Source organism: Dermacentor silvarum, chromosome 1 (genome assembly GCF_013339745.2).
Source record: "Dermacentor silvarum isolate Dsil-2018 chromosome 1, BIME_Dsil_1.4, whole genome shotgun sequence".
Classification (NCBI taxonomy): Eukaryota; Metazoa; Arthropoda; class Arachnida; order Ixodida; family Ixodidae; genus Dermacentor; species Dermacentor silvarum.
Genome location: NC_051154.1, coordinates 324,401,564 through 324,427,434, shown reverse-complemented (window position 1 = coordinate 324,427,434; position 25,871 = coordinate 324,401,564). Strand labels below are relative to the sequence as shown.

The 25,871-nt window shown below is 45.3% G+C and overlaps 1 protein-coding gene across 1 annotated transcript; it reads left to right on the top strand.

Moving 5' to 3' along the window:
* The first annotated feature begins 24,806 nt into the window (after positions 1 to 24,806).
* On the top strand, positions 24,807 to 25,463 carry LOC119442949 (tigger transposable element-derived protein 4-like). Its single transcript, XM_037708039.1, has one exon. It carries the CDS (start codon positions 24,807 to 24,809, stop codon positions 25,461 to 25,463), a length of 657 nt encoding a protein of 218 aa, XP_037563967.1.
* Positions 25,464 to 25,871: the final 408 nt, after the last annotated feature.

The following is a 25,871-nucleotide window of genomic DNA, read 5'->3' as shown; positions in this document are numbered from 1 at the left end:
GTTAAGTGTAGAGGTAAAAAGTAGGTTCTTTACATCTTTCCTGTTTATGCGAGCGAGCCAGAAACGCCGATGCTCCTCCGACAACACTTTCGTGCACTCGCATTGCCGAGTTCTCACTTTCGGCAAGCAGTACAGCCCGGTTCCTGGCTCTGTGTGGCAGACTGCTTCTCGCACTGAAGCCGATCATGTCACACATCGGCATTGCGACACTGTACTGTATTAGAACATGCACAGCGTGAAAGTATCGCACCCAGCACACGCAGCAAAGGCTGGCGCCACGGCAGTAGTTCTCCGTAATGGCGGCCACCTACCCCATACGTTGTGACGTCCGTGAAAACTATGCATTAAAATGTCACTGTATATTTGCTTAACCTGTGTTAATTTTAAGATGCATTAACCCTTTAGCCGCCAACCCTGAGCTGTACTCGTCACACGAGTTTGTACTAATATTGCCAACGACGAGTCACACTTGTCCGGCCGGATTTTCCACTCCTTCCGCTGCCAAAGACGTATCACGGTCGTCAATTGCTTTGCTTGCAATTTTCAACCCTAGATGACGGTAGTTGTCTTTGAAAAACCGCATTTCGTGCCTTTCGCCGATTCGGGCATATTTTAAGCCTGGCAACAGTCATTTCATAATGGCACTTCGCTAGAAGAATGCCGGTGGCAGCGATGCTCAAAGAAAAAGAGGTGCTTTTTGGATCAGTACAGAAAGCAGCGTTAGTGACGACATGGAATTTGCATCCGACAGTGACTCGGGCATTGTCTTGGCCCTGGATATTGCTTCAGATGACGAGAGTGACGGCGATGACGACGACGCACTGAGCAGTGCACATGTGTGGCAGCGCGTGAACAACGATCACCCGCCACCTGCGCCTCAGCGGTTTCCCTTATCTTCAGTGCCCAGAATCTTGCGGCAGCCCACTGACGAGAATGACATTCAGTACATTCTGACCCATTACCAAGGCATACATTGAGAGAAAGCCGCCCTCAACAGCAGTTTTTTTTTCTTCTTTAATTTCTGTGCTAATTCTAAACAGAAATCAACAAAGTAACATATATTTTCATAATCAGAATTGCATGGAAAAAATTAAGACTACTTAAAAAAATGGCAATTTTGGTATGTTTTTCGGAAGTTAAATCGGCGGTTAAGGGTAAATCCAAGTTCAACATCTAATCAAATCTAATCAAATTTAACGAATTAACGAATTGCCATGGTTGCTAATGCAACAAAGTGCAAGCTGAGAATGAAGCTGGCCAACCAAGTAGTGAAAAATAACTACACGCTTCTCTACATCTTATTGTATTTCTGGCCATTTCAAGCTCTTTCATTAGAATATACATGACGACTTTCACATTCTTGACATTTCAACCTGCTAATTTTTATTCCATAACGCATAATGCTTCAGCAAAAGCAATAATCTTCCTTTTAATGGTAAATAGTGGTAGAACAAGGAATGTCGCTGGAGCCAAGGTTTCGACAAAAGGACTTCTCCGTCTCCTTGTCGAAACATTAGCTCCAGTGATGTTCCTTGTTCTACCACTCATCATTTCAAGTCTCCATCTTCCTGAGCACATCTGTCCTTTTAATGTTGTGTCAATGAAAGTGTAATAACAGAGAATTACTAAACATAGCTGACGATAAATTTGGACTTGTGGGTAGATAATGCTAAAGCAAATGCGCATTGTTGAGACACAGACAAAGGAGGTTTGTGTGTCTTCTCTTCCAGCCATGTCTCGTCACTACACGATTACTCTGTCTCTAAGTAAAGATATTACCCTTTGAAAAGTAGTACTAAAATGAATAATGGCAGGAATGAGTACAGATAAATTATAACAAATAGCACCATACTGCTAAGGAGATATGCCAAGAGGCATGCTATGATTTGTCTCGCACCTAACATACTGGATAGGATGGCTACTTGTTGCAGCTGTTGCTGCTTCTTGAAAACCTAAAATAAAATACATTTGAAAGTTACAAAAATACGCAGGACAACAGCAACAGAGGAAGAGATGACTGAATATTGCTTTGCACAAGAAGCTAAACAATCTCTGATACATGACAGACACAATTTTTTCGAATTAAGTTGGAAGAAAAACACACCACACTTTATTATATTTCATTCAACGCCATCAAAGTATTTTGGTAACATAAAAAAGGTATTTCTGCATGGAATCAGCAAAATAATGAATAGCCTTGTGCTTTTACAACAAATTATCCTACAGTGATTAAGCCAAGTACAGTTGTATTTACTTAAAATTGTTATACGCACATTACAATAGCCAAGACAGGATTAACTTGTGTTGATATGCAGCACACTGGTAGGAAGCACTTTGCAATGAAGTCATTTGTGCTTGCTATATATAAGTGCGAACATAAAAATACAAATGAAAGGACCATTTTTCCCCCATAAAGTGTAGGACACAAAACGGAAGCAACAGTAATATTACAAAATTCACCACTCCACAGAACACACCGAGGTTTTGCAAACCTGTAGTCGGATACAACTTAAGTCTGCAGTGAAGCCCCACCCATGCCCTCATAACCACCAGCCACTATTCCTCCACGAGGCTGCAAATACTTCGTACTTCAAACTTTCCATGTAACCTAAATAACATGGTAACACCAAAAGTAAAATTATAAGCGTGTAATTTTATACTTTTTCACTCGTCTATTATAGTGGAATGTGCAAGTACGACAAGTACAGTCGTATCAAGTATGACGCCATTCAGAAAAGTTTGCAAGACGATGATCTTTGCTTCTGTGATTGGCTGGCGGAGTAACACAACTCCGCACGGTCCGCATGCCTTTGTTGCTAACTGCTGTTTTTTTAAGTTGTATCCAACTAATTTTCGTAGTGGTACAGTGGCTCCATGCGTAAACCTATCACAACAGAGTGGTAGGTTTTAGTATATGAACGTTACAGCAAATACGTGTTTTTAAATAGTACCAACCGGGCAAATAAAGATTACGTGAAAATGCTACATTATAAATCAGCTTAGACTGTTAGCTAATGTGTATCTGACTAGCAGCCATATACATAATACATTTTATATATCAGTGCTTAAAGCGTTGCGATAGGTTTACGCATGGAGCCACTGTACCACTACGAAAACTTCTGTGTTGACACATCGGCCAACACTTCATACAGCATTGTAGTGTTTTGAAGCACCTGAAGCACCAGCAAATATTCAAGATACACACGCTGTCTTCAATGTTTTCGATTACCTGACTTCGGCAGCGAATGTCACACGGGTGCTACCATTTTCTCTGCACTTCAGGTTACGCAGTACTGATCATTTTGCGAATTTTCCAATGACACAGGCCGCTAATCACTAGGATCAGTAAGAACGATGACTCACCTGGCAGGACAGCTTTGTTATAATCTCAGAAGCACTCCTGAGGCCTCCGTCTGCCAGTAGTATTTTCGCAGGCATCCGTGTGCGCAAGCCAAGGAAACGTCTGAACTGCCAAAGAAACGCCGTGCAAAATGTAGCCAAATACGCACCGCTTGTAACTTGGAACAAAAGCCGATATCAGTGCCCACCTGAGATGTTAAAAGAAAAAACGCACAGGTCACTCCACACTGGTAGGCTTTCGTATGCACCTGGCCGTCTCTGTGCATTAGGATCTCTCACACCACAATGCAACTCAGTGCAGACAGCAATATTTCGGGTGCTTGTCACGGTCCGGCGAGCTGCACTTGTTCGATGTCGACAAAGACGAAATCGGCGAAACACTGCTGCTGGCAGTACTTACCATCGCAATCACATAGCAAAGCGAGAAGTTCTCACTGCAACTTGCCTTGACGTTCAGTTGCAGTCGCCCCAAACGCAATGCTTTCAGAACCATTCAATAATGACAACGTGCTCGCGCATCATATACTTTCGCATCATTGGCTAGGAAACTAGCGTGACCCAATGTACCATAATAAAGTTTTTCCATCCATCCACCTATCCATTCCACACAATTGCAAAATGACACTATGCTTTTGATGGCTTCGGCTTTGGATTATTTTGGACCCACGTAACGCAGGCCCTAGTTTGTTTTCTTTTCTTACTTTGAACAAAAATGGTTTTCTCTCTTATAATTGCATCACGTAAATAATGTTCACGAATGGTACAGCCAAGAATTTAAACATACGTCTTGCGATACCCGCTATGTCCACTTTACAACAGCAAAATTTGTTTGTCCAAGTCTGGTTACATTTGAAATATATATCGTTGGGCTTCCAGTGCGCACTTGAAGTGTGATAAAGATGCAAGAAATTTGCGCTTAATTTGCACAACTGTAACGGTGTGGCTTCACTCGTGCTCTATCGAGATCAGTTTGCACTGATGTAAGGTAGAACTATAAAGACACCCATGTTACAGAATAATCTTGTGCAAATGAAGCTGCCACAACTCCTTGCATTTCCTCCACAAGTTCTTGCGTCTCTGTGCCGCTGTGGGCGTAGTCATTTGACTGAGATTTAGCCGCATATTTTCTATGAAGATCGTTCACCGCTGGCTCACCGCGTTCAGTTCCCGTCGCAGTGCAACCTGGAAAGGGGCACATTCCTTTTTCAATCTGTTTTGTGGCTCTTGGGCTGCAGTGTGTCGCCGCAGTATTTTGGCATAAAGAAAATTGATTTCAGTTCATTTATACACATTTGTAATGGTTGCCAGGAAGTCTTTCAATTTAACTTATTTGCATGGCTCCGCCGCTGATATGAAGGTATGCATTGGTAGGAATATTATTAAAGCATTGAGCTTTTATTGGTAACTAACTGCAATTTTCTTGCTTTTGTGGGCCAGTGTCGAAGATTGTGCAGTCTAACATTGCAGTAGAAACTACACGGCTGTACAGCACCACCGTGCGGTGGTATCGGTGATAGCGCTATCAGTGGTATTGGTGGTACTGGTGCTGTCATGCAGTACCACCCGGTGGCATGATGAATAATGGAGCGTCCTCGCATTCTTCCCTCGTGACAGAGTTCTGAGACACTGTCTTTTGACTTTGAGACCCTCTACACATCCAAACTGAGGAAGTGACACTGGAAGTATGAATGGGCCACTGATCTGTACTATGTTTTGCCCCCATAAAGTAGATATCAGTGCAATTGGCTCCCTACTACGAGTAAGGCGCAGTGATAAAGGGAGCGCAACCCATAAGATGTAGCATGAGTGTAGCACGACGCCACAAATAACCACCTCCAGAGCACGTTAAAAGCATTCTTGGACAGCAAATGGGATTAATTCCTCATAAAAAGTTCCCTTTTATCACAGCGAAGCTGTCTATGGCTAGGGTTGCGTGCATTTTTCAACTTCGTAAGCAAAAACTCAGGTGCCGAATTTGATGTAAAATCACTTCATTCTAACAAAGCCTTATGCATCTCATTACTTAGATATACATCATGAGTCAATTACTTATCAATAGGCACCATTTTCTAGATCAGTAAACTCTCTGGTAGACAAATGTTGCTCAAAGATTTACGGCTGGGTGGCCCACATCGGCCATGTCTATATGTTCAAAGTGCCCTCTCCTTTCGTCCTTTCAAGCTCGTGCATGCCTAGCTTGCTTCCGCTCTCCCGGAGCGGCAGCACCGTTGTGGGTTATCAGCAAGACAAGCTGCCGTTCTCCATTTTGAATTTCACTTCTCTCGTCATAATGCAAGCCCCTCCATACACGTTTTGGAGGGGCTTTAGTAGTAATGATACCGTAGTAATGAGGAGGCTGCGTGCTAGGGGCGAGGACTTACGGAGTCGCCATCTGTCGGAAGCACCTAGCTTGCGTAGTATGAGGGATATCGCAGTGCGCTCCTCATAGGTTTGGCTGTGGGTGCTCAATAAATACACCACGCGGGAGCCCTCCTGGCCATTTCTGCAAGTACTCACCAAATCGCAGAACAGTTTGCAGGCACTATCTCTTTACCGAATACGTACAGTGAACGCCCATTGCGCAAGGTCGCCGTGATCCACAAGAGCCATTTTATTGCAATAGCAATTAGGACAACGTAGGGGCACTGGCGCTGCCGTCATCGCGCTGTATCGACGTGCTTGCGTAGCCCATGTATAGAGGGTTGCGTTTAGCTGCAAAAGCGCCGAAGCCAAGTCACCCACACGCAGAATATGGGCTAAAAAGTGCTCCATCGGGTTCCCCGCTGCGTAACAAAATGAATCACCCTGACAAGGTCAACATATGTCGGTGAGTTGGTATGCATCCATAATGAAACGCAGTCTGTTTTTCGTCCGTGTTTGTCGTCCCTGGTCGCGCTACTCTAATTTCACAACAGTGTTGGCTTTGTCAAGACCTGCAACAGCATGTAGGCTCGTGGCACGAGTATACCTTGCTAGCAGAATGACTGGCTATACTTCAGCAGCTCAAGTCCATATGACAATCTGTACTGTTACAGATGTAATGTGCTGCACCTCTCTTCCTAATGCTGCTACACTATGGTAGAGCTGCAGCTGGTTTGATTCAAAGAAGAAAGCGCGATCGTGTGAAATAACACAAGCCGCGTGTCTCCGGCCGTCGTCTGAACAGTCTTGAGCGCGATTGCGGACACCAGAGCACACACTCTCTTTCTCACCAGTATACAGGGTGTTTCAGCAAGCTCTTTCAAGTTTTTAAATGTTGCCTGTGGCAGATAGCACAATTCTAGTTCATGAGCCGGTCTACTGGAAGAGGCGGACACTACTTGCACAAAAAATTTCAATGCATAAGCGATTAATGAACAAAAAAATCACTAATTAAGTTTCTAGCTAATTACCTTATGACCCATATTGCAATTTACAAATTCTAGCCGTGAAGTTGGCAATGTGGATCTGCTTGGAATGAATTCTGAAGATGACACCAGTTAGGAGATATTTATTCCAGGACTTTGCGGAGAAATGCATTGGCGTTCCAGTTACTTTGTTAAGAAAATGTTGTTTTATGCATTGAAGCACGAATGTAACTTCGGTGCAGCAGTTCTCACCGTAATTTTCTATCCTATGAGAAGACTGAAATGAATGTACGAGCACAGTGATCTGGTTCTAGTCTGCAGAGAGCACGGTATAACAGTACCGTCCGCAACAGCGATGAACGACGATGCCCTTCACATGTTACCTCATCAAATACCTAAACTTTGCTTACTTTGTTTTTTTCCCTTCTACCACAAAATTGGAAAACTCCAATGTTTCTGTCTGAGTGATCCACGACTTTTCACGTCAAGCTTCTTTCACTGGAATCACTGAGCTGCTTTTTATACCAGCGAATCGGAACCAGCCTACGGATATGAGCAAACGTTTTAGCAAAATTGCTCGTTTATTTGTTGCAGATAATAAAAGCTGAACAGCAAATCAAAGCCAAATTATGAACATTACAAAATAATTGTTGAACGTATGCGGGTAAGCATGCGAGACCCCGCGAGATTCGTATCACCGAGGTTTTACTGTAATTGCTTGTGATCAGAAATTTTCTATAAAAAATTGCTACGCCTAAACAAGGCCGTCCTTTTTAAGCAGCCCTGTTCCGATGCATCTACCTCCAAATTATAAGACACAAAAATTGACATTTTGTTTTATATCGCCTACCTTGGGTCAGCTTTTTGGCAGACTTGGGGGGACAAAAGGGGGCATGCAAATTTTTATTTTGGAGGGGGGGCACCCCCCTTGGGGCCGCCTCTTAGTGGTGGCATGGCTAGATCTAGAGCTTGGATTTCCATTACTCAATTACCTCAGTTCGAATATTTGTCCAAGCAACGACACTTTTAGGCCTGAATCTGGCAAAATAGTCAACAAGAACTGGCAGAACCCACAGTTGAGTTAGAACCAGATCAGTAAAACCCATTGAGCTTCAAGAAGACATTACATTTCCAAAACATAAATTGCCCTCGGTGGCATTAAAATAGCCACTACCTGCCTCGTGAATCTCACAATTAACTCTTGCCCCTCGGGCTGCAGAACATGCGACCAAGCTGGATGTGTATTGAACCAAACATTTTTTTTGCTCCAGTTCAGTATGAACAGTTCAGTTGTGGTTCAACACAGGAGCTAAAAAATAATGGGTCAAATCATCTTGAACCAGTTTAAGTTTGCTTTACTTAAGAGTAATTACAGCAAAGCAGCGTAAATTTATTTTGTCCAACAACTTGACAGTGCTCCTGAGCTGCATGAAAAGACTGAAAAAGAGGTATGAGTGCTGTTCTTCATGCCACAATTACTTACAAAATAACATTGTTGGTCACTTCAGAAGCAAAATGTCAGAAGCAATAACAATTTCTATCACACCTACTTCAGTTTATATACGAGCGCAATCAAAAGTGACAAACTCTCTCAAGAGCACATGTTCATTTCAGCGATCCTACAGGCCTTCAACCACTGAAGAACTTTGTGACAGTCATCACTTTCAAACGCTCACGAACACATTACTAGCATGCCTACCTCGCAATGAGCCACATTAGAAACCACAAAAGCAGAAGCTGCCACTGCTAAAATGACAGTAACCCCACAAGAATTTACAAATGGCTCTAGCACTTGAGCCTCACGTGCAAGAAATACATGGATGAAAATCTGCAGAGAAGCCTGCCAGCCTGAACCAAAAACCTCTAGTCCCTTCTTTTTGGTTTCGTTCTAGAGTGAAAAAATCTTAACGTTCCAGTTGCAGTCATGGTTGACACAAAAATAGCTATTCAGATTTTTGCTCCATTCCAGTTCAATAACCTGGTCAGACTGGCTGTGCAACACAAAGCCTTTAAATTTCTGGATTCAGACAGACTGACACTGGATACTGAACCTAGCAACATTCAACACGCAAACGCTATCAAGTGAAGATAGCCTAAGAGGGAGAATTAACAGCAGAGTTGCCAGATGCCACCGAGCAAACAAGCTAATAATTATCCCTAACGAAGCCCCAAAAAAGTGGCCTGACTTTTGCGAAGCCCAAAAGAAGCGGAAGTTGAACAAATTTTCTTATTCTTTAAAATAGTTTCATTATAGTATGAAAAAATCGCAAAAACACGAAGGGCAGGTAAACAAATAACTTTAATCATTTTGTGCAAACAAAATGTGTGCAAGAATAAAAGAAAGCACTTATTTACTTTTTCAAATAGTCTCCAGGGTTGCCAGCACCCTCGTTGATTGCTCGTTAGCCTGTGCGTGAATCTCACACTTGCAATAATTGCATGCTGCTTTTTTATCGTCTCCGGTAACTGGGCGTAACCAGTCCCTGAGCTGCGTTTCCTTTTCACACTCTTTACAATATCCTTTGCCATACTTCGACCACTTCAAAGCCATTTTGCACGAAGAACATTGGCAACACACTACAACGACCACGATTGCTGGCAAGGCGTCAAAACATTGATGAATGGATAGGGACAGTTTCGTACTTTGTGACTCCTGCTGCTATCATGTATATTTAATGACAAACGTGCGTGATGGACACTAAAATAACAATATTTGTAGGAAAAACATGAATCAGCCCCCCAAAAAATCACCAGCCTGTCGAGAAAATGACGGTAAGCAAAGCTTGCCGTGTGTCTGACCTTCGTGATGATTTTCTTTCTTTCTCTCTCTCCTTCTCTCTTACTTTCTTTCTCTCTACCTTTGCTTCTCTTTCTCTCTCTCTTCATTTATTTACCCCTTTCTCTCGCTTTCTTTTTCTATTTTTTTTGTCCATGGTGCGTGCCATTGAGCTTGGATCTTTTCTGCACTATCGCCAGGATCGACCCACTTTTCAGCATGACACTACCACCACCGCCGCCGCCGACACTTGTGAGCATATAAACTTCGCTTAAAAGCTTGTCGTGTGTGTATCTGACCTTTGTGATGATTTTCTTTGTTTCTTTCCCTCTATCTCTCTCTCTCTCTATTTACCTTTCTTTGTCTTTCCTTCTTTCTCTCTCCTCTCTTTCTCTCTCTTCCTTTCTTTCTTCCTCTTTCTCTCTTTCTTCCTCTTTCGTTCTTTCTGTCTCTCTCTGTTTCTCTCTTTCCCCTGGTATGTGCCATTGAGCTTGGACCCCTTCTGCACTATCGCCAGGATCAGTTTACTTTTCAGCCTGACACCGCCACCACCACCACCACCACTGACACTTGTGAGCCTATAAAGCTTTGCTTAAATCGCAACAAGCGACTGGGTGAAAAAAGAAGCCCAAATGTGTTTATTATACGAAACTGGCAACCCAGATTAACAGACATTACCAGGAATGTCACTGGGCTTTGTGATGTTAGGAGAGCTGGTGAGATATATAGTGTGGACTAATAGTGCTGGCTTGGACGAGTTTATTCCGCCTTTCCAGGCACCATATACATCGCTTGTAAATATACATTCTTCTACACTCGTGGGCCTGCTTTCTTCCTGTAACATTTTGGTGGAGGTGCTGGGTACCATCACGGAACTTCGCAGCGGACGTCATCTCCCTGCCGCCACAATGGCAGATCAACCGCCGACACAACCAACAACGCCTCAGCAGTCAATGCCAACGGTCATCCTCACTCATCTGTGGGACCCGGGCACATTTTGTGGCACGGACAACGCCAACGTCGAGGACTGGCTTGCGATGTACGAGCAAGTGTGCGACAACAGGTGGGATCCAACATTGATGCTAACAAACCTGATGTTTTATCTCAGAGGAACTGCGAAGCAATGGTACGATACGCATGAAGCTGACCTAACGAGCTGGGATGTCTGCAAAGAAAAGATGCGAGAGCTGTTGAAAGACCTGTCGTGGAAGACCTGTCGGTCATCAGTTGGCAGCAAAAAAAAGAACTTGCATGCCGCGCTCAGACGTCCACAGAATCCTATGTCGTTTACATACAGTATGTGCTGGCTCTCTGCTGCAAAGCTGATAACAACATGACCGAGGCAGACAAGATTGGTCACATACTAAAAGGTATTGCAGACGATGCCTTCAACCTCCTGATGTGTAAGGATTGTGCCACTGTGGATGCAATTATAAAGGAGTGCCGGCGCTTCAAACAAGCGAAAGACTGCCGCGTCCCTCAAAATTTCGACAGATTGCCCAATACCGCCACAACATCTTCATGCGAAGACCCGCCGCGGTTTGTTCAGCTGACAGGACTGGAAGATATAACGCATATCATTCATAGCTATCTGCTATGCCTCCTGCTGGTTTGCTTCAACCAATTGATATCCCTACAGAGCCCTTCTTTCGTGTGGGCCTCGACCACCTTGGCAACTTACAATTTCCATGAAAGGAAACAAATGGATTGCTGTAGCAACTGATTATGCCACGAGATATGCCATCGCACGAGTGATGCCAACCAGCTGCGCTACAGATGTCGCCGACTGCTTACTATACAACGTCATCCTGCACCACGGTGCCCCTCGCCAGTTACTCAAGGATCGCGGCCGCAACTTTCTATCGAAGGTCGTCGATGATCTGCTTCGCTCCTCTTCTACAGAACACCAGCTTGCTACGGCATACCATCCTCAAACGAACGGCCTCACCGAACGACTCAACCGCACACTAACTGAAATGCTGGCCATGTACGTTTCCGACGATCACCGCGACTGGGACGTCGCTTTACCATACATCACTTTCGCATACAACTCGTCCCGTCACAATACTGCCGGATTCTCGCCCTTTTACCTGTTGTATCGCCGCGACCCCACCTTGCCCTTCGACACGTTGCTACCTTCCACAATAAAATCACCCAGCACTGGTTACGCTCGCGATGCTATTGCCTTAGCCGCCGATATATCTATCTAGCAGCATACGTCTTGGTGCTCTCATGGTCGTTTCGTTAACTTGGTATGTACCAAAATTGGCATGGTACGACAAGAGTGTATGACGAACATAAATGATAGGTCATGACATAAATGTCATGACATGCATGTCATGTAGGTCGTGAAACAGTCGCCTAAAATGACAATGACCCAGCAAAAAAAGATTAACACTCAAAAACCACTGAAATGCGTTCGGACGTGGGTACTAAATGAAGGAAACCCTCTAAGATGATGGTAGTAGTCAGTCATGAGCATGACTCAGCAAAAATGACAATGAATCAGTGAAAAAAGATTAACACTCTCCTCGGCAAGTTAGCGATAAGCTATCACAATCAACAAGGATGTAAAGTATTGGTTCCCAAGGTAATAAAGGAAAAGATCCAGGTCCCCAATCTGCCAAATAACTTGCACCTCGAACTTGATCAGAGCAGGAGATAAAGCAAGGCATATGGTAGGGACAAGGAAGCATTGTTCGTGGACGCAGAGGAGTACCCGAGTCACGAATCCTATGTCGCGGTAGTAATAAACTCCGACCAGAGTCCATAGGCGTGCGCTCGATACGCTCTAATATACGGAAATTGTAGCCATTGCTCAGGCCTTAATTTCCCAAAAACGTAGGTACGCCATCAGCAACTCACAGTCGGCCATTACACACTATGCGCTAGGAATAATATCTCCCGAGACAGCTAACAGACTCCACGAGAAGGCCCAGTTCATATAATCAGAGGAATTCAAAGAGAAATACACCATTTGGTTCCCAGCCCACACCTCCTGCGAGTCCCCTGCTCCCAACCTCAATGAGGAAGCCCATCGTGTCGCGCGAGCTCTCAATTACCGCGCTCGCGAAGAAGCTTCCCCCGAAGGAACGGGTGGCAAAGGCCTGGAAGGAAAGGGACAGAATGTTCAGATTCTGCGACATCACCCGCTTCTACCAAAAGTCGAGGTGCAGATTCCCACCTCTTAGCTCCAAATTAGACAGATCTCAGGTGGTTGACTGGAGGCGACATCAAACCAGAACCTTCCCCAACCCGGTGCACCTACATCGCATCTACTCCAAACGGTACCCAGATGACTTGTGTAAATTATGTAGGACAAAACACGCCACCAACATTCTACAGGAATGCGACCATGTACAAGATAAAAACATGCAGCACACACCATGATTGTACGCGGCAATCGGTGTATCTAACAGTGCAACAGTTACACCTGCACACAGCTCAATAAAAGAAACATTGTGATGCGAATCGTGGACTGCAATGCATGCACAACGTGGCCTGCCCTCTCATGTTCATGCGCACAACTAGCACGTACGTAAACCACAACAACAAACGGAATCCATGTACACGACGGTATGCTTATTTACACGTGTTTGTATTACGCGTAAAGATTGTTGCATGTGCTGTAGCAGCAAAGCAAGTCCCGTCGGTCGAATGCACATAGTGTGCGATAGAGGTGAAGTCGTAAACTACATTTCTCGCCATTGGCCATACCATGCTGAATACGCTGGTTTTTGTGCGATCCCCGAAGCGAAGCAGCATTGGGCTTGGTCAGTACTTGGGAGGGAGACCACCTGGGAACACTGAACACTGAGTGCTGATGGGCACCGTTCTTTCTGCACTTCTATTGCGTGCTTTGTGTCTCTTCTTTTCTATTATTTTTTTCTTCTCATTTTTCATGTTAACATGCCGGTGGTGAAATTTTAGAGTTACACTCATTCGTTCACTTGAGCCTGCTCCTAGAGCGAACATCAAATTGCGTTTTGAGCGCATGAAACAACATGCAGCACACTCCACGATTGTACGTGGTAATCAGTGTATCCAACAGCGCAACATTTACTCACACAAACTGCTAACTGCTTCGATATTGCACCCGCGCACAGCTCAATAAAATTGGTCGCATATCTGCTTGCTTTGCTGCAAATGACGTCGAAAGACAATAGTCTTCTGCCGCCCCTGATACATAACACCCTCTCTTCTCCCCCCCCTCCCACCCCTCACGCTCTTCCCCCCCCTTCTCACTCCTCCCATGATAGGTGCAATCAAGGTTTTGCTGAATTGAAGTTTCCCGCGTTTGCCCTGCTCTCGCGCCATCTGTTGGGATCTTTTATTACTTGGCTTAAAGCCGGCTACAGAGCTGCGGCTTCAGTCGGCTTATTTTTAACGCATAGCATCTCTTTGACACCATTTCATATGCATTGATGTTTCATTTACTAATGTAAAAACCAGCCCAACGTGTATTCTTATATAATGAACACTGCGGATCACCGTTATGTACATATATTTTGCCTCAAATAGGCATGAGGTTTCCTTTGCGCTGTATAATGTTCATGTGTATGACCCCGTGCCACCAGTGCTAGTAGCTTCGTTGGTTTTGGCCGAGCAGTTGAATCGAGTGACAGACAGACTAAGTTTTTCCGTTTAGGTAGCCCAAGAAAGCTTATCGTCTTTAAAATGCAGTCTCCTCAGAACAGCTTGGGGCGTGGCGGAGAGCCGCGCTGATCAGCTCAGATCTGCAGGACCAAGTATGGGCCATCCAGCAAGCTCAAGAGGTGGCTGGGAGACAGGGTCTCTCTACCGCCCCTGGCGCGGCCTAGGCCTCAATCTTCTGGTTTCAATAAAGTTGTTTCACTCACACTCAAAAACCACGGAAACGGGTTCCGACGTGGGTACTAAGTGAAGGAAACACTAAAGGATGGTGGTAGAAGTCACAGTCAAGACCATGACTCAGCAAAATTGGCAATGACTCAACGAAAAAGATTACCACTCAAAAACCAATCGAATGAGTTCGGATGTGCTACTGAGTGAAGAAAAAGGCTAAAGGTTGATGGTCGAAGTCATAGTCAAGAGCATGTCTTCGCCTTAAGGTCTCTTAGGGAAAGGGACTCCTGAGGACTCAAGACATGAATGCCATGACATGCATGTAATATAGGTCATGAAACTGCCGCCTACGTCTTGGTGCTCACATGGTGGTTTCGTCAACTTCGTAGGCCCCCGCACACTGCCTCACATCACATCGATTCCCACAGGGCGTGGAATCTGCCTAGACACTTGCTTGTAGACACCGTACTGCACCGGGTACGCCGATGCGTGCGGCGTTTTTCGTGTAAATTCTGATGCCACTGTAGTGTCGTTATCGAAGTTCCTCTTGCATAGTTATGAAGTCTGAAGAATGCGAGAATGGGGTTGCCTTGCATCTAGTGGCTTTCACACGTCAGCGATTTGAAGAATCTCATGTATGTAAGTTTGACTGTTGTGAACCAAAGCGCGGATGGCACTGTTTCCGGGAGACGTGTGCTTAAGGCGGCTATTGTGTACGTGATTGTTGCTCGCAAGAAACAAAATCGATTTTTTGGACTACCATACATGATAAAAATTCTGCAAGATATGAATAAGCTACAAAAGGATGCACATCACCGACGGACTATCATTTAGCTGTTACAGCTATGGGAAAATGACAAGGCGAAAAAAGAAACGTGTTGGTGCAATTTCACATTTTCCACTACTATGTACAGCAACAAAAGGTAAAGCATACGAAGTCTCACTGCTCATGTGCCTAAACTCCATTCAGTTCCATGTGTCATGTCCACTCCCATTCTGATGGCAACATAAACAGGAAGTCAGAGGCATGGTTTAGAAAGCAAACCAGAGGAGCTGATATCCTAGTTGACGTTAAGAGTATAAAAGGGAGTTGGGCATGTGTCACGAAATAGCGCATAATCAAAGCGCGCGCCGTGTGTCACGCAAGCCAGCGAAAGAAGCACGCCAGCCCCGCGGCAGCTTCAACAGAAGGGGAGAGCACATACGCCTCAAACAGCCGACGCTACCAATGGAGTCTAGAAACATCTACGCGAAGGCGACAGTCACGAGAGAGAGAGAGCACGTGCCGAAACAGCTTCTCACCCAGCAAGTTGAGAGAGAGAGAGAGAAGCTCGAGCGCACGCCAACTGAATGAGTCACCACCCTCCTTGACGATGCTCCGACGGCGGCGGCTGAAAATGCGAGAATTGACTAGAAGATTTCCAGGCTTTGGCCATGGTACGAGATCCTAACTTTGACCGAAGGCTCCAGAACCCCGGTGAAAGCTATAAAAGCGTTGTGCAGGAATGAGAAGGGGGATCAGACCACGCCGGTGGAGAGATGTAACGTGAAGACCAACCGTCTGCGAAAGGGGATTCTCCGGCAAGCTAGTCGACGAGTTCACCGAGTATCTACATTTCCGCAAGAAGTTTCTTCTTCAAGATTTGCCTCGAGCTATGTCGAGATCGTCTGGCTCAAGACCAGCATGGCTGAATGCGATTGGACACTTAGTGTTCCTATTCATTTTGTACTTTACGTGTTGGACTATTAGTGCCTGTCGTTAATTATTTTCCTGTGTTTTTGAATACCCATCTAAATTGTATTGCGATGCGTCTAGCCTAAGTGTGCACGTGTGTGTGTGTGTAACTGCCTTGTTTGAAAGAATATATTTTGTTGTGTTTTGACAACTCTGGGCTCTGACTTGGTCTTTGGATCACAACCGGCGTTCACTGGCACACCAGAGGGCCCCTTACTAATTGTCCTTGCTTTTGTGGGGTTGTTTTCGGAAGCTGAGAAGTCGGCTTTGGAATTTGGCCCAGCGTTGGCGCCTCGTTCATGGGGTGTGTGACAGCATGCCATGTAACCGGCGGCATATTGAGTTACGGATTGGATTCCAAGGAAACAGAAGTGTAGTCGAGGACTGCAAGGAATTAGGCTGCATGATGAAATTAAGAAATTTGCAGGCTTCACTTGGAAATTAGCTAGCGCAAGACAGAGGTAATTGGAGATCACTGGGAGAGGTCTTCGTCCACCAGTGGAAAACAATATGTAGGCCGATTATAATGAAAAGGTATACCTGTCGGCTCAGAGGTCGTCACTGTCTTTTCAGTAATGTGTAGATCCAAGGAAGTCAGTTGATTCCCATGCAATTGCTTCACGCTGATTGTAACGGCATGGGTTTAGGAAAACAACTCTCATAATTACCACTAGAGATTGACCATGAAGTAAAAGAACCTTTAAAAACTACAAATAGAATTAGGCATTTACCACTTTACTATAGAAGTATAAAGGCCAAGAATATTTACAATAAACATATGCTTTATCACCAGACATAAGAATAAGGTCATGAAATGTATACGGTAGCTGTAGCACATTCGGTAAAATTTATTTCAGAAACACTGCCGACCTGTGACATGATGACTTAGGCAGGAGTGAGTTATAGAAGAAAACAAATAGTTTCAGGAATAAGAATACCTGCATGAAACCAAGAAACGAATTCAAGGACGAGACAAACAATTGGATTAGGCTCCGAGTACTTATACAACATACAATAAAGATAAATTTATTAACAAATCGCGTAATCGCGGGTACATCTGCAACAGCATGACAGCTTCTGGAGCGAATGAGCAGAACTGGAAACAAAGGATAAGAAGACAATCGGGATGGTGGTGGTTTCTTTTGCCCTGTATTAGTTCTAGCGATGAGAGAGAGACACAACTTTATTCTAGTTCTAGTGAAGAAAGCACAAGCGCTGCAAGCTACCTGCGCCATTACCTTCCGCCTGACCTCCGATCTAAAAAACAATTAAGAGTGCGAATGCACAAAGGCCATTTATTTACGGGTGTCACACGGCACACTTTTGATCGCGTTCGATCCCGATCGGGACCAAATTTCAGCTCGCGATTGGCTTCCTTGCTAGTAATTTGCGTGTAAATAAATACGCCGAATACGTGAATGCTTTTTTTTGCTTGGACGTTAATTTATAAGAGCGGCCCTTTCTGAAGTTATAAGATGCTGAGATGATTACGAGTCTGTGTTTTCTTTAATCCGAGAGCAAAAAAAAAGAAAAAAAAGCTTTATTTGGCATTTTCAAGAAGTTAAAATTCCCATGTTTCTGAACTGGTGCACTCAAGAAAATTGTAAGTACCCTGGACTAACTGCCGATATAGAAGTATGTTAGCTTTCTAAATGTAGGGAAGTATGGACAAAACCGAGAAATTTCGGATGTACACGAGAACCTTAAGTTTCCAAGTACTAAAAGCCTTTCTTTGCATGGTGTCATTAGCGTGCAGCAGGAGCACTTCTAGTTCTCTTTCTTTTTAGACCGGGTCAGCAAGCACTAAAACGAAATAACAAATATAATAACGACCTCCCACAGTAACAGAATCGTGACTTGTCATTGTTAGAATCTTATGTCGGTCCTTGTCTTATTACAGTTACTTCGAATACCAGTATGATGGCTAATGAGGAAGGTATATTCACAAGCGAAATATTCTGTGCATGCGGCCGACGAGTATTTTCCAGCCAATCTATTCTCGACCTCAAACTGCCGCTAGTAAACAGTTTAGTATTGTTCCCATTCAACAGCTTTGCCTATACCATCGCCAAACCTCTCTGCTCTGCGAGGATTCGGCTGTGGTAAAGGCTATTGCATGACATCAATAGAGTAATTCCTTCTTGGCAAAGTGTGGCAACTGTGATGAGTGAAATAGAGTGATTCGTGAAAAAAATTTTTGCCCCCTCTTCCTCCCTTGACATAGATAACTCTAAAAATTCTGACCATTCTGACCTCCAACCAAAAACTCTCGTCCACAGACTGCATATACCTTCTACGTGCGGTCCTTACAAGACGCGTAGGTTTCCTCTGAAACATCCTCCCTAGCAACAGGAATCGTATTGCTACCAATTAAAGAAACCCGGCAGAACGCCCCTGTTCACACTGTAATGTGTCATCCAGAGCTCTGGTGTTTCGACGGAGTTTAATTTCATTCTATAAAGTTATAATTTCCCATACTCAGTACGCGTGCCTGTCATATCCGTCTCGCGAGGGAAGACACGCAAGTATCGCGCACAGGTCTGCATATGCCCGACATCGCGAACATACTTGGCTGGCAGAAAATTGCATGCACACTTTAACTATGCCTCGGCACTGGCCTGTGGACGGACGGACGGAAAATCTTTATTGAAAAAAGCACCTGCGAGGTTGCCCCCCCAGGCACAGGCCACCCGGGCTTTATGTGCAGTGAGGCATACCGTAAAATTCCGAGCAAGCGCCCCCCCTCAAGCAAGTCGAAATTACCGGCAAAGTTAGGGGGGGGGCACTATCCTGGAACGGCACCAAAATTCGAGATCGTAACGACAAAATTTTCCCGCCAAAAAAAAAAAGAATCACAGTGGGAATGGCATTAAATTTTATTGAACATGAACTTTATTAAGCCAAAGATTTGTTAGTCGTGTTTATCACTCTCAAAACCACCGAAATAACTGAAGAAAGAGCGCATTGACGCTGCACCGACGCAATCGCCACGACTGGTGAAACGAACATTGGTTATGCAGCTTCTATTCCAGGCAAGATTATGTCCGCTAGATTAAAGTGACGCGTAATGTTCACTTTATTATTAACCATGTCCACGGTAAAACATTTAGCACTAATGAGAGTTCCGATAAAGTCAAGCTCAGCTGCAGTGCATGGCTACCGACGGCAGACAGCAAACCGCGGCTGGGCCATGCCCGCATCGCAGCTGGTGGCACCGGAAATATCAGCATGTTTTCTTCATCGTGTGAAATTATTGTGAAGAGAGGGTAAAGCGGCAATGACGGTAACAAAACATTGCTGCTTGGGAGCATCGGCGGTTCGTTCTGAAGCGCCGTCTGCTACAGATTCGAAATGAACTGCAAAAGGCCTAGCGACGGTACCGGTGGCGCGTGATTAGCAGTGGCGACGCCAAAGCGTAGCCGCAACCACTTCTCTGTTGCCAAGTGGTGCCAAGTGCCACAGGAAAATCCTCTGTGCCGTGTGAGAGGCAGATCTCGCCATCGGCCGGCGGTCCGTGAACCACCGACCGCCCAGCCGCAGTTCGCCCCAATGCGCACGTGTGCCCACTCGGGTGCCTAAAGTCCCTAGAAAAAAATATATAGAGACTTTAGGGGCGCCGGGTGCGACCATGATTCGATGAAATGGCACATCGGGGCACCGCGAAGCACACCGGTGCGATTTGCCGAATTTGCCATTACTTGCGTGGACTGGATGTGGCAGGCCAGTGTTGGTGCAGAGCGGAGGGGGGAACGGCGCGAAAATTTGAAGTTGGCAGTGAAGTTAGGGGGGGGGGGGGAGCTCTTGCACGGGTGGGGGCGCTTACTTGGAATTTTACGGTAGCCTTTCCGACGCTGTCCGGGCCCACTGGGTTGCCCATAGTTGGTCGTGTAGATCACCCGAGTTAGTCAAAACGCTTAGCCATCCCTCCTCGAAGAAGGTCCGGTTCTATGTCGTCCTCTCCGTATATTGCTCTGATCTCTGGGCATTTCCATAAGACATGTGCCATGTCTGCGTGTTCATGCTTGCAGAGCTTGCAGCTCGCTTCTGGGTATTGTCTGGAATTTACTCTGTTTAATTGTACTGGGTTTCTGAAGGTTCTGGTTTGCAACCTTCTCCAATATGTTTCTTGAGATCTGTCTAGTTGTTTGTATGGTTGTGGGCATGCTTCTCTTTGTTTCTTATGGTGTGTCAGTATGTCCCTGTCAGTCCTGTATTGCTACTTCATCGTTGTCGCCCCATCCGTCGTCCCCATCGCCTCCGCCACATTCCTCACCCCCTCCGCGAGGGGTTCGGGGTGTCGGGCCGTTACTGTCCAAGCCGCGGTGGGTTAGTTCTCGCACCGCTCGGTGGGCCTTCTCGTTGAGGTTGAGAGGGGTGCTCGGGTCTTCCGTGGTTACTTCCCCCATGTGTGCCGGGATTCATTTGAGGTATCTGGGTGTGATTTTGCCGTTCTTGAAGTCTACTGCTCTGCGGTTCAGGATTTTGGCCACCTCGGTGGAGACCTAGCCCTTTGTGAAGTTCCTAATGGCAGTCTTGGAGTTGCTGATTATTATTTTGTTTCCGACCATTGGTTACGGCCAATGCAATTGCCGTTTCTTCTGCTGCCTCCAATGATCTGGTCCTTACCAGAGCCCGCTGTCACGGTCTTTCCTTTCGTGTGTATGACTGCCATTACGAAGACACCGCCAGCGATATCACCATTGTCAACCCAGTTTTGGGGGTACCGGGCGGTGTCTACGAAGAGCACCCCCTCCCGTGCGCTGTGGTTTTTGAGGATCGTTTTCGTGCAGCATTTTCTTCTCTCGACATTGTGCACAGGGTGCATGTTCTTTGGGATGTTTTCCGTGCTTATTGCGGCTCGGACGTCCGGGTGAATCCGCGTTTTGTGAACAAAGATCGAACCTGCAAGCCGCCGCAAATTTCTGGAATCTCATTCTATCTACAATGATTGGCTCAATGTCCTATTCATACATGCATTCATTTTGTCTGCAACTTTAGAGGAGAAATAATTGAGTAAATTGCGCTACTAGTCAGTATTGTGTATGTATTTCATAGTGTACGCTGGTTCTCCATACCTTCTCACATTCTTCTTCCTTTCTTTTTGCACACTCCGTACTGGCCGATGTTCAGGTGTTTGTAAGCTAGCAGAACTTTCATTTCTTACAAGCACTAACTTAATAGTCACTTTTTATACAGCCAGCTTTGTAAGACACGGACGCGAAGCCATGAGCACTTGCACGGCGCTTTCTGTAGATGCCATTTGCGCAAATTGTGGTTGGTGAGAAGGCTCAAGTTTGCAAGCGAGGTTGCCTTGTTTTTAAATGGTAGAGAAGTAGAAAGGGTTGGGGTCATTGCCTCGACGAAAGAATGTCGGGTGGGGTCAGGTCATCCGGACTCGGGGTATCTTTTGTCCACATTGGCGCATATATTGAATGGTTCGTCACCCCCCTTTTCTACCTGTTCTGTTGTGTTTTGAGAGAAAGCTAGACGACCGCACTGATTTGGAGCAATCGCGGCATGCCCAGCCGCAAGCTGTCAGCTGCCTATTCATTTTGCTGGATTTCTGGCGTCCCAAAAGCAAGAGCTGCACAAGAGTTATGGCTTGCTGAAAAAGTTTAGAACACTTTTCTTTCGGTTAAGAATTCAATATTTAAAAAATGTGCGCGTTTTTGTATTCCAAGGAATTTATTTGATTGTGCACGAAGACATTTGAGAGCTGTGTGCCACCTACCTTACTACGGCATAATAGACAGTAGTGCTTAAGCAACAGGTTTTTAGCAACACACTGTTAAAATGGTGGGGGCTCACCAAAAAATACAGTAAAATGGAGGGGGACACTCGGCACGAGTTTTGTCAGCTTTGAAGACATGACATGTCTCGGGGGGAAGGGTGGGGGTAGGGGAGGGCCCCTTTTTGGATCCGCCACTGGTTTGTAGTGCCGTGGGACACACTTTCTCTTGGTACAACTGTATGTTTCTGAATGTAGTAAAAATAAATTAAAACACCGTTGCACCCTAGCCCAATTTTCTTAGTCAGTACACTCTTATGGTGGGTGTAAGGGTGCTGTGACATCTAGAACTACCCTATGCTTCGCAAAACAACATGATGATGGGAGGTTTCTTGAATGAAAACACCCTTATGATTCACAATTCTCACCATCAAGGGTGCAAATTATTTTACAGTGATGGACGTACATGCTTGCATACTACACACGTTTTACCAAGACCGCTTGCTATAAGCAAAAATTGTGCGACAATGGCACGCACATTAGCCATTTCAGATTCAGATTGCTTCCTTCCTAATTTCCACGTTAAGCAATTATCAAAGTCAAGCCGCTCAGCACTGAAAGAATGCTTGCTATGAATTCAAGAATGCCATCAGTAGTAGGGAGATATCGATTAAAGAAAGTTATGGCAGTATGCCTTGGCGTTTCATGCCTCATTTTTCTAATAGCCCTCTTTCAACACCTTCAATTCTACATATGTATGCTGAAACTATGTGTCTATTATTAGGTTAACTAGGGAATATTGTCCATTTCTAAATATATGCACATCACGTAAGTATTTGGAGCGTAACTTAACCTAGCAGTGCACCTACCAGTCAACACAAATAAGATAGTAATGAGGAGGTATGGATTTTCCCGTTCTGTTCTGGCTTCGATGTTTGTGGGTACAGAATCGGCCTGCTACTCCCAGTAAACGTTCCTTCCTTACATGATAGGCTCCATTTATCCGCCTCTGTGCTGTCCGCCTCAACGGCACGTGTGCGGCACCAGTTCAGCGAGGTCTGCTTAGAGCCCTTCAGACAAATTGCTTGCATTGATTTCCGGTATACTCGATCACTGCCTGAGCAAAGCGCGCACTTCGCAGAACGACAACGCACGATGTGGTGGCAGAAAATTATAATATGCAAGAAGCGAATTGCAGCGGTATAGACAGGTAAGTAACATTTTGCAATTCTTTTTCGTCCTCCAAGAAATAAATTTAGCAACTCTTGACGAAAGTGTAGACACCAGTCACTGGTCAAGTCAATAGGAGAGCTGGTTCAAAAGTTAGTGTGACATGTTTGTGTTCCAGAAAATGTGAGGTGTGTGTCGCATGGGGCTGGGACAGCTGCTCTAAAGAAAGCTTTACCTCAAAAGCTGCCCTCTAGACAGATCAGAATGAAGAGGTTGTTTTGCTAGGTATCACCTCACCCAAGTTCATTTACTTTTGTTCTATTTAAGGAAACCTAATATTTAGCTAGTGGGGCTATACTAGTCCAGGTGCAACATAATTAGGAAGGCCCACTAAGCTTCAACAATGTCACTCCCTCACCAGAACAGGAATTGGCCTCCCTGGTGCAGTATTTGGCCACTGCCTCCCTCATGACTCCTACAATTAATTGCATTCTACCAATGCTAACATATGGGGCAGAAACTTGGAGTTTAACGAAGAAGCTCGAGAACAAGCTAAAGAGTGCACAAAGAGCAATGGAACCAAAAATGTTAGACCTAACGTTAAGAGAATGGAAGAGAGTGGTGTGGATCCCAGAGCAAACGAGGATAGCCGATAATCTAGCTGACATTAAGAGAAATAGAGCTTGGCAGGCCATGTATTATGTTGGATGGATAACTGGTGGACCATTAGAGTTACAGAATGAATACCAAGAGAAGGGAAGCGCAGTTGAGGACAGCAGGAAACTAGGTGGGGTGATGAAGTTAGGAAATTTGCAGGTGCAAGTTGCAATCAGCTAGTGCAAGACAGGGGTAATTGGAGATCGCAAGGAGAGGCCTTCGTCCTGCAGTGGACATAAATATTGGCTGATGATGATGATGACCCTTCATGCAAGTGCAAAGGCTGCTCTACAACATTGGCCAGTGCGGCGTGAAACCAGTAAACAGTCTTTGTGCAAGTCTGCAATCCTTCTCCTCTGTGTCCACCGGTAACCCTGTATGCATTATTTCAACCCAAAGTGCATGACTATGCGTATCATGTGCGCAATAGAACAACAGTTTAACATCGTGACTGCAAGGGATTTAATTACCAACCGGTCAAACAACGAACTAGCAATGCCTAACTTGGTGCAAGAAAATGGCTGATTTGGTTCAAGAAAATGTGCTTTTGCACAATTTTCCATGATTGGCACAGCCATACCGTCTAATTTCTTGCCTCCTTTCCCCAGCAGAAGACTTCTAACAGCAAGTTCAGTGACCAACAAACAAAACTTTTTGGAAACAATTCACTTTGCACAAAAACTTGTTGCACTGTTTGTAAAATTATAAAACGAGCTAATATTCGTAAACTTTATGGAAAATTCCAGAGAGTTGGCAGGCGAGTCCATGGTACTAGTGATGAATAGAGTTTCAAGCTCTGCTGAGAATGGCAGAAACTCTTTTCTTCCATCGCACACATTGAGTAAAGATCACTCTCTGATGAATTTGTTTTAGGTCCCTAGCCTGATAGCAACAGTGCAGCCGCAGTTACAGGAGCAGCAACAACCTTTCTGAAAGCCACTGGGCTAAATGAGTGAAGAGTGGCCACAATGTATTGAACATTGTTTTGTCAGCTCTGCCAGCTCTGCGGTCGTGTCTGCGGTTGATCGTTTCCTGCTGCGCGCTATCTTCAGTGATCACGTTTCCCGACCTTCAGCATCCACCGAGTTCCTAGCTGTTTCGTGCTGTGCTTTTCGTTGAGCGGATTCGCCGTTTACAGCGATGGCACCGACTGCTCCTTCGTCTTCGTCCGCGCCTTCGAAGCGCACAAAGCCCCCTCGTAGGCTCATGATGGAGAAGAAAGCCGCCATCATTGAACAAGTCCAAAGCGGTCGGTCACAGGCAGAGGTGGGGAGGGAGTTCGGAATTTTGAAGCAAACTGTTTCGGACTTCATCAAAAACAAGGCGAAGATCTTGGAAGTGGCTGCCAAATCAACCGGGGCTGGAAAGAGGAATGCAAGTCAGGGTGTTTACCCGCAGCTCGAGGAAGCGCTCCTCGTGTGGCTCAGTGCCATGATCGCTAAGAAAATCCCGGTGTCAGGGGACATCCTGAAGCAGAAGGCAGAGGTTTTCGCGCTTCAGATGAACGTGAAGGACTTCAAGTGCAGCGATGGATGGCTTTGCAATTTCAAGAGCCACAATGACTTGAAGTTCAAGAAGATGTGCGGAGAAAGCGGCGCCGTCGACGATTCCGTTGTCGCCGAATATCGGGATGGAAAGCTGCAGTCCTTCCTTCAGCAGTTTCCACCTAATGATATTTTCAACTGCGACGAAACTGGACTGTTTTACAAGCTGCTGCCAGAGAAAACGGTTGCATTTGCTGGTGACCCCTGCAACGGCGGCAAGCACAGCAAGGAGCGGCTCACTGTCCTCGTTGGCAGCAACATGTCAGGCAGCGAGAAGCTTCCATTACTAGTAATAGGCAAGTCGAAGCATCAAGTCGAATAGCAATGGGAATCTTGTACTCCGGCCGTGACCCTCTCCGTCAGTGAAAAATACCTACCAAAAAGGTGCGTTTTCACGTGCATTCGTTTTTCCGGACTGCCCGATTTTCCGGACGTTTTCGCGGTCCCTTGAGGGTCCGGGAAATCGAACGTCGACTGTATGTATATATATATATATATATATGTGTGTGACGAACCACACAAGGCCGGTGCAATAGTGCAATAGTTGGGAAAAGAGGGAGATGAAGATTAAAGGCAGTGTTTGGGCGACCATTGTCGCCGTCCTCAACCTTCTGCTCATGTCACATGTATATATGCACACACAAACACACCTTCTTCTCCTCATCATTCATCACTCCTTTTCCCCTGCGCACAGCAGCAGCCCAAAGCTAGCTATAGCTCAGGCAAACCT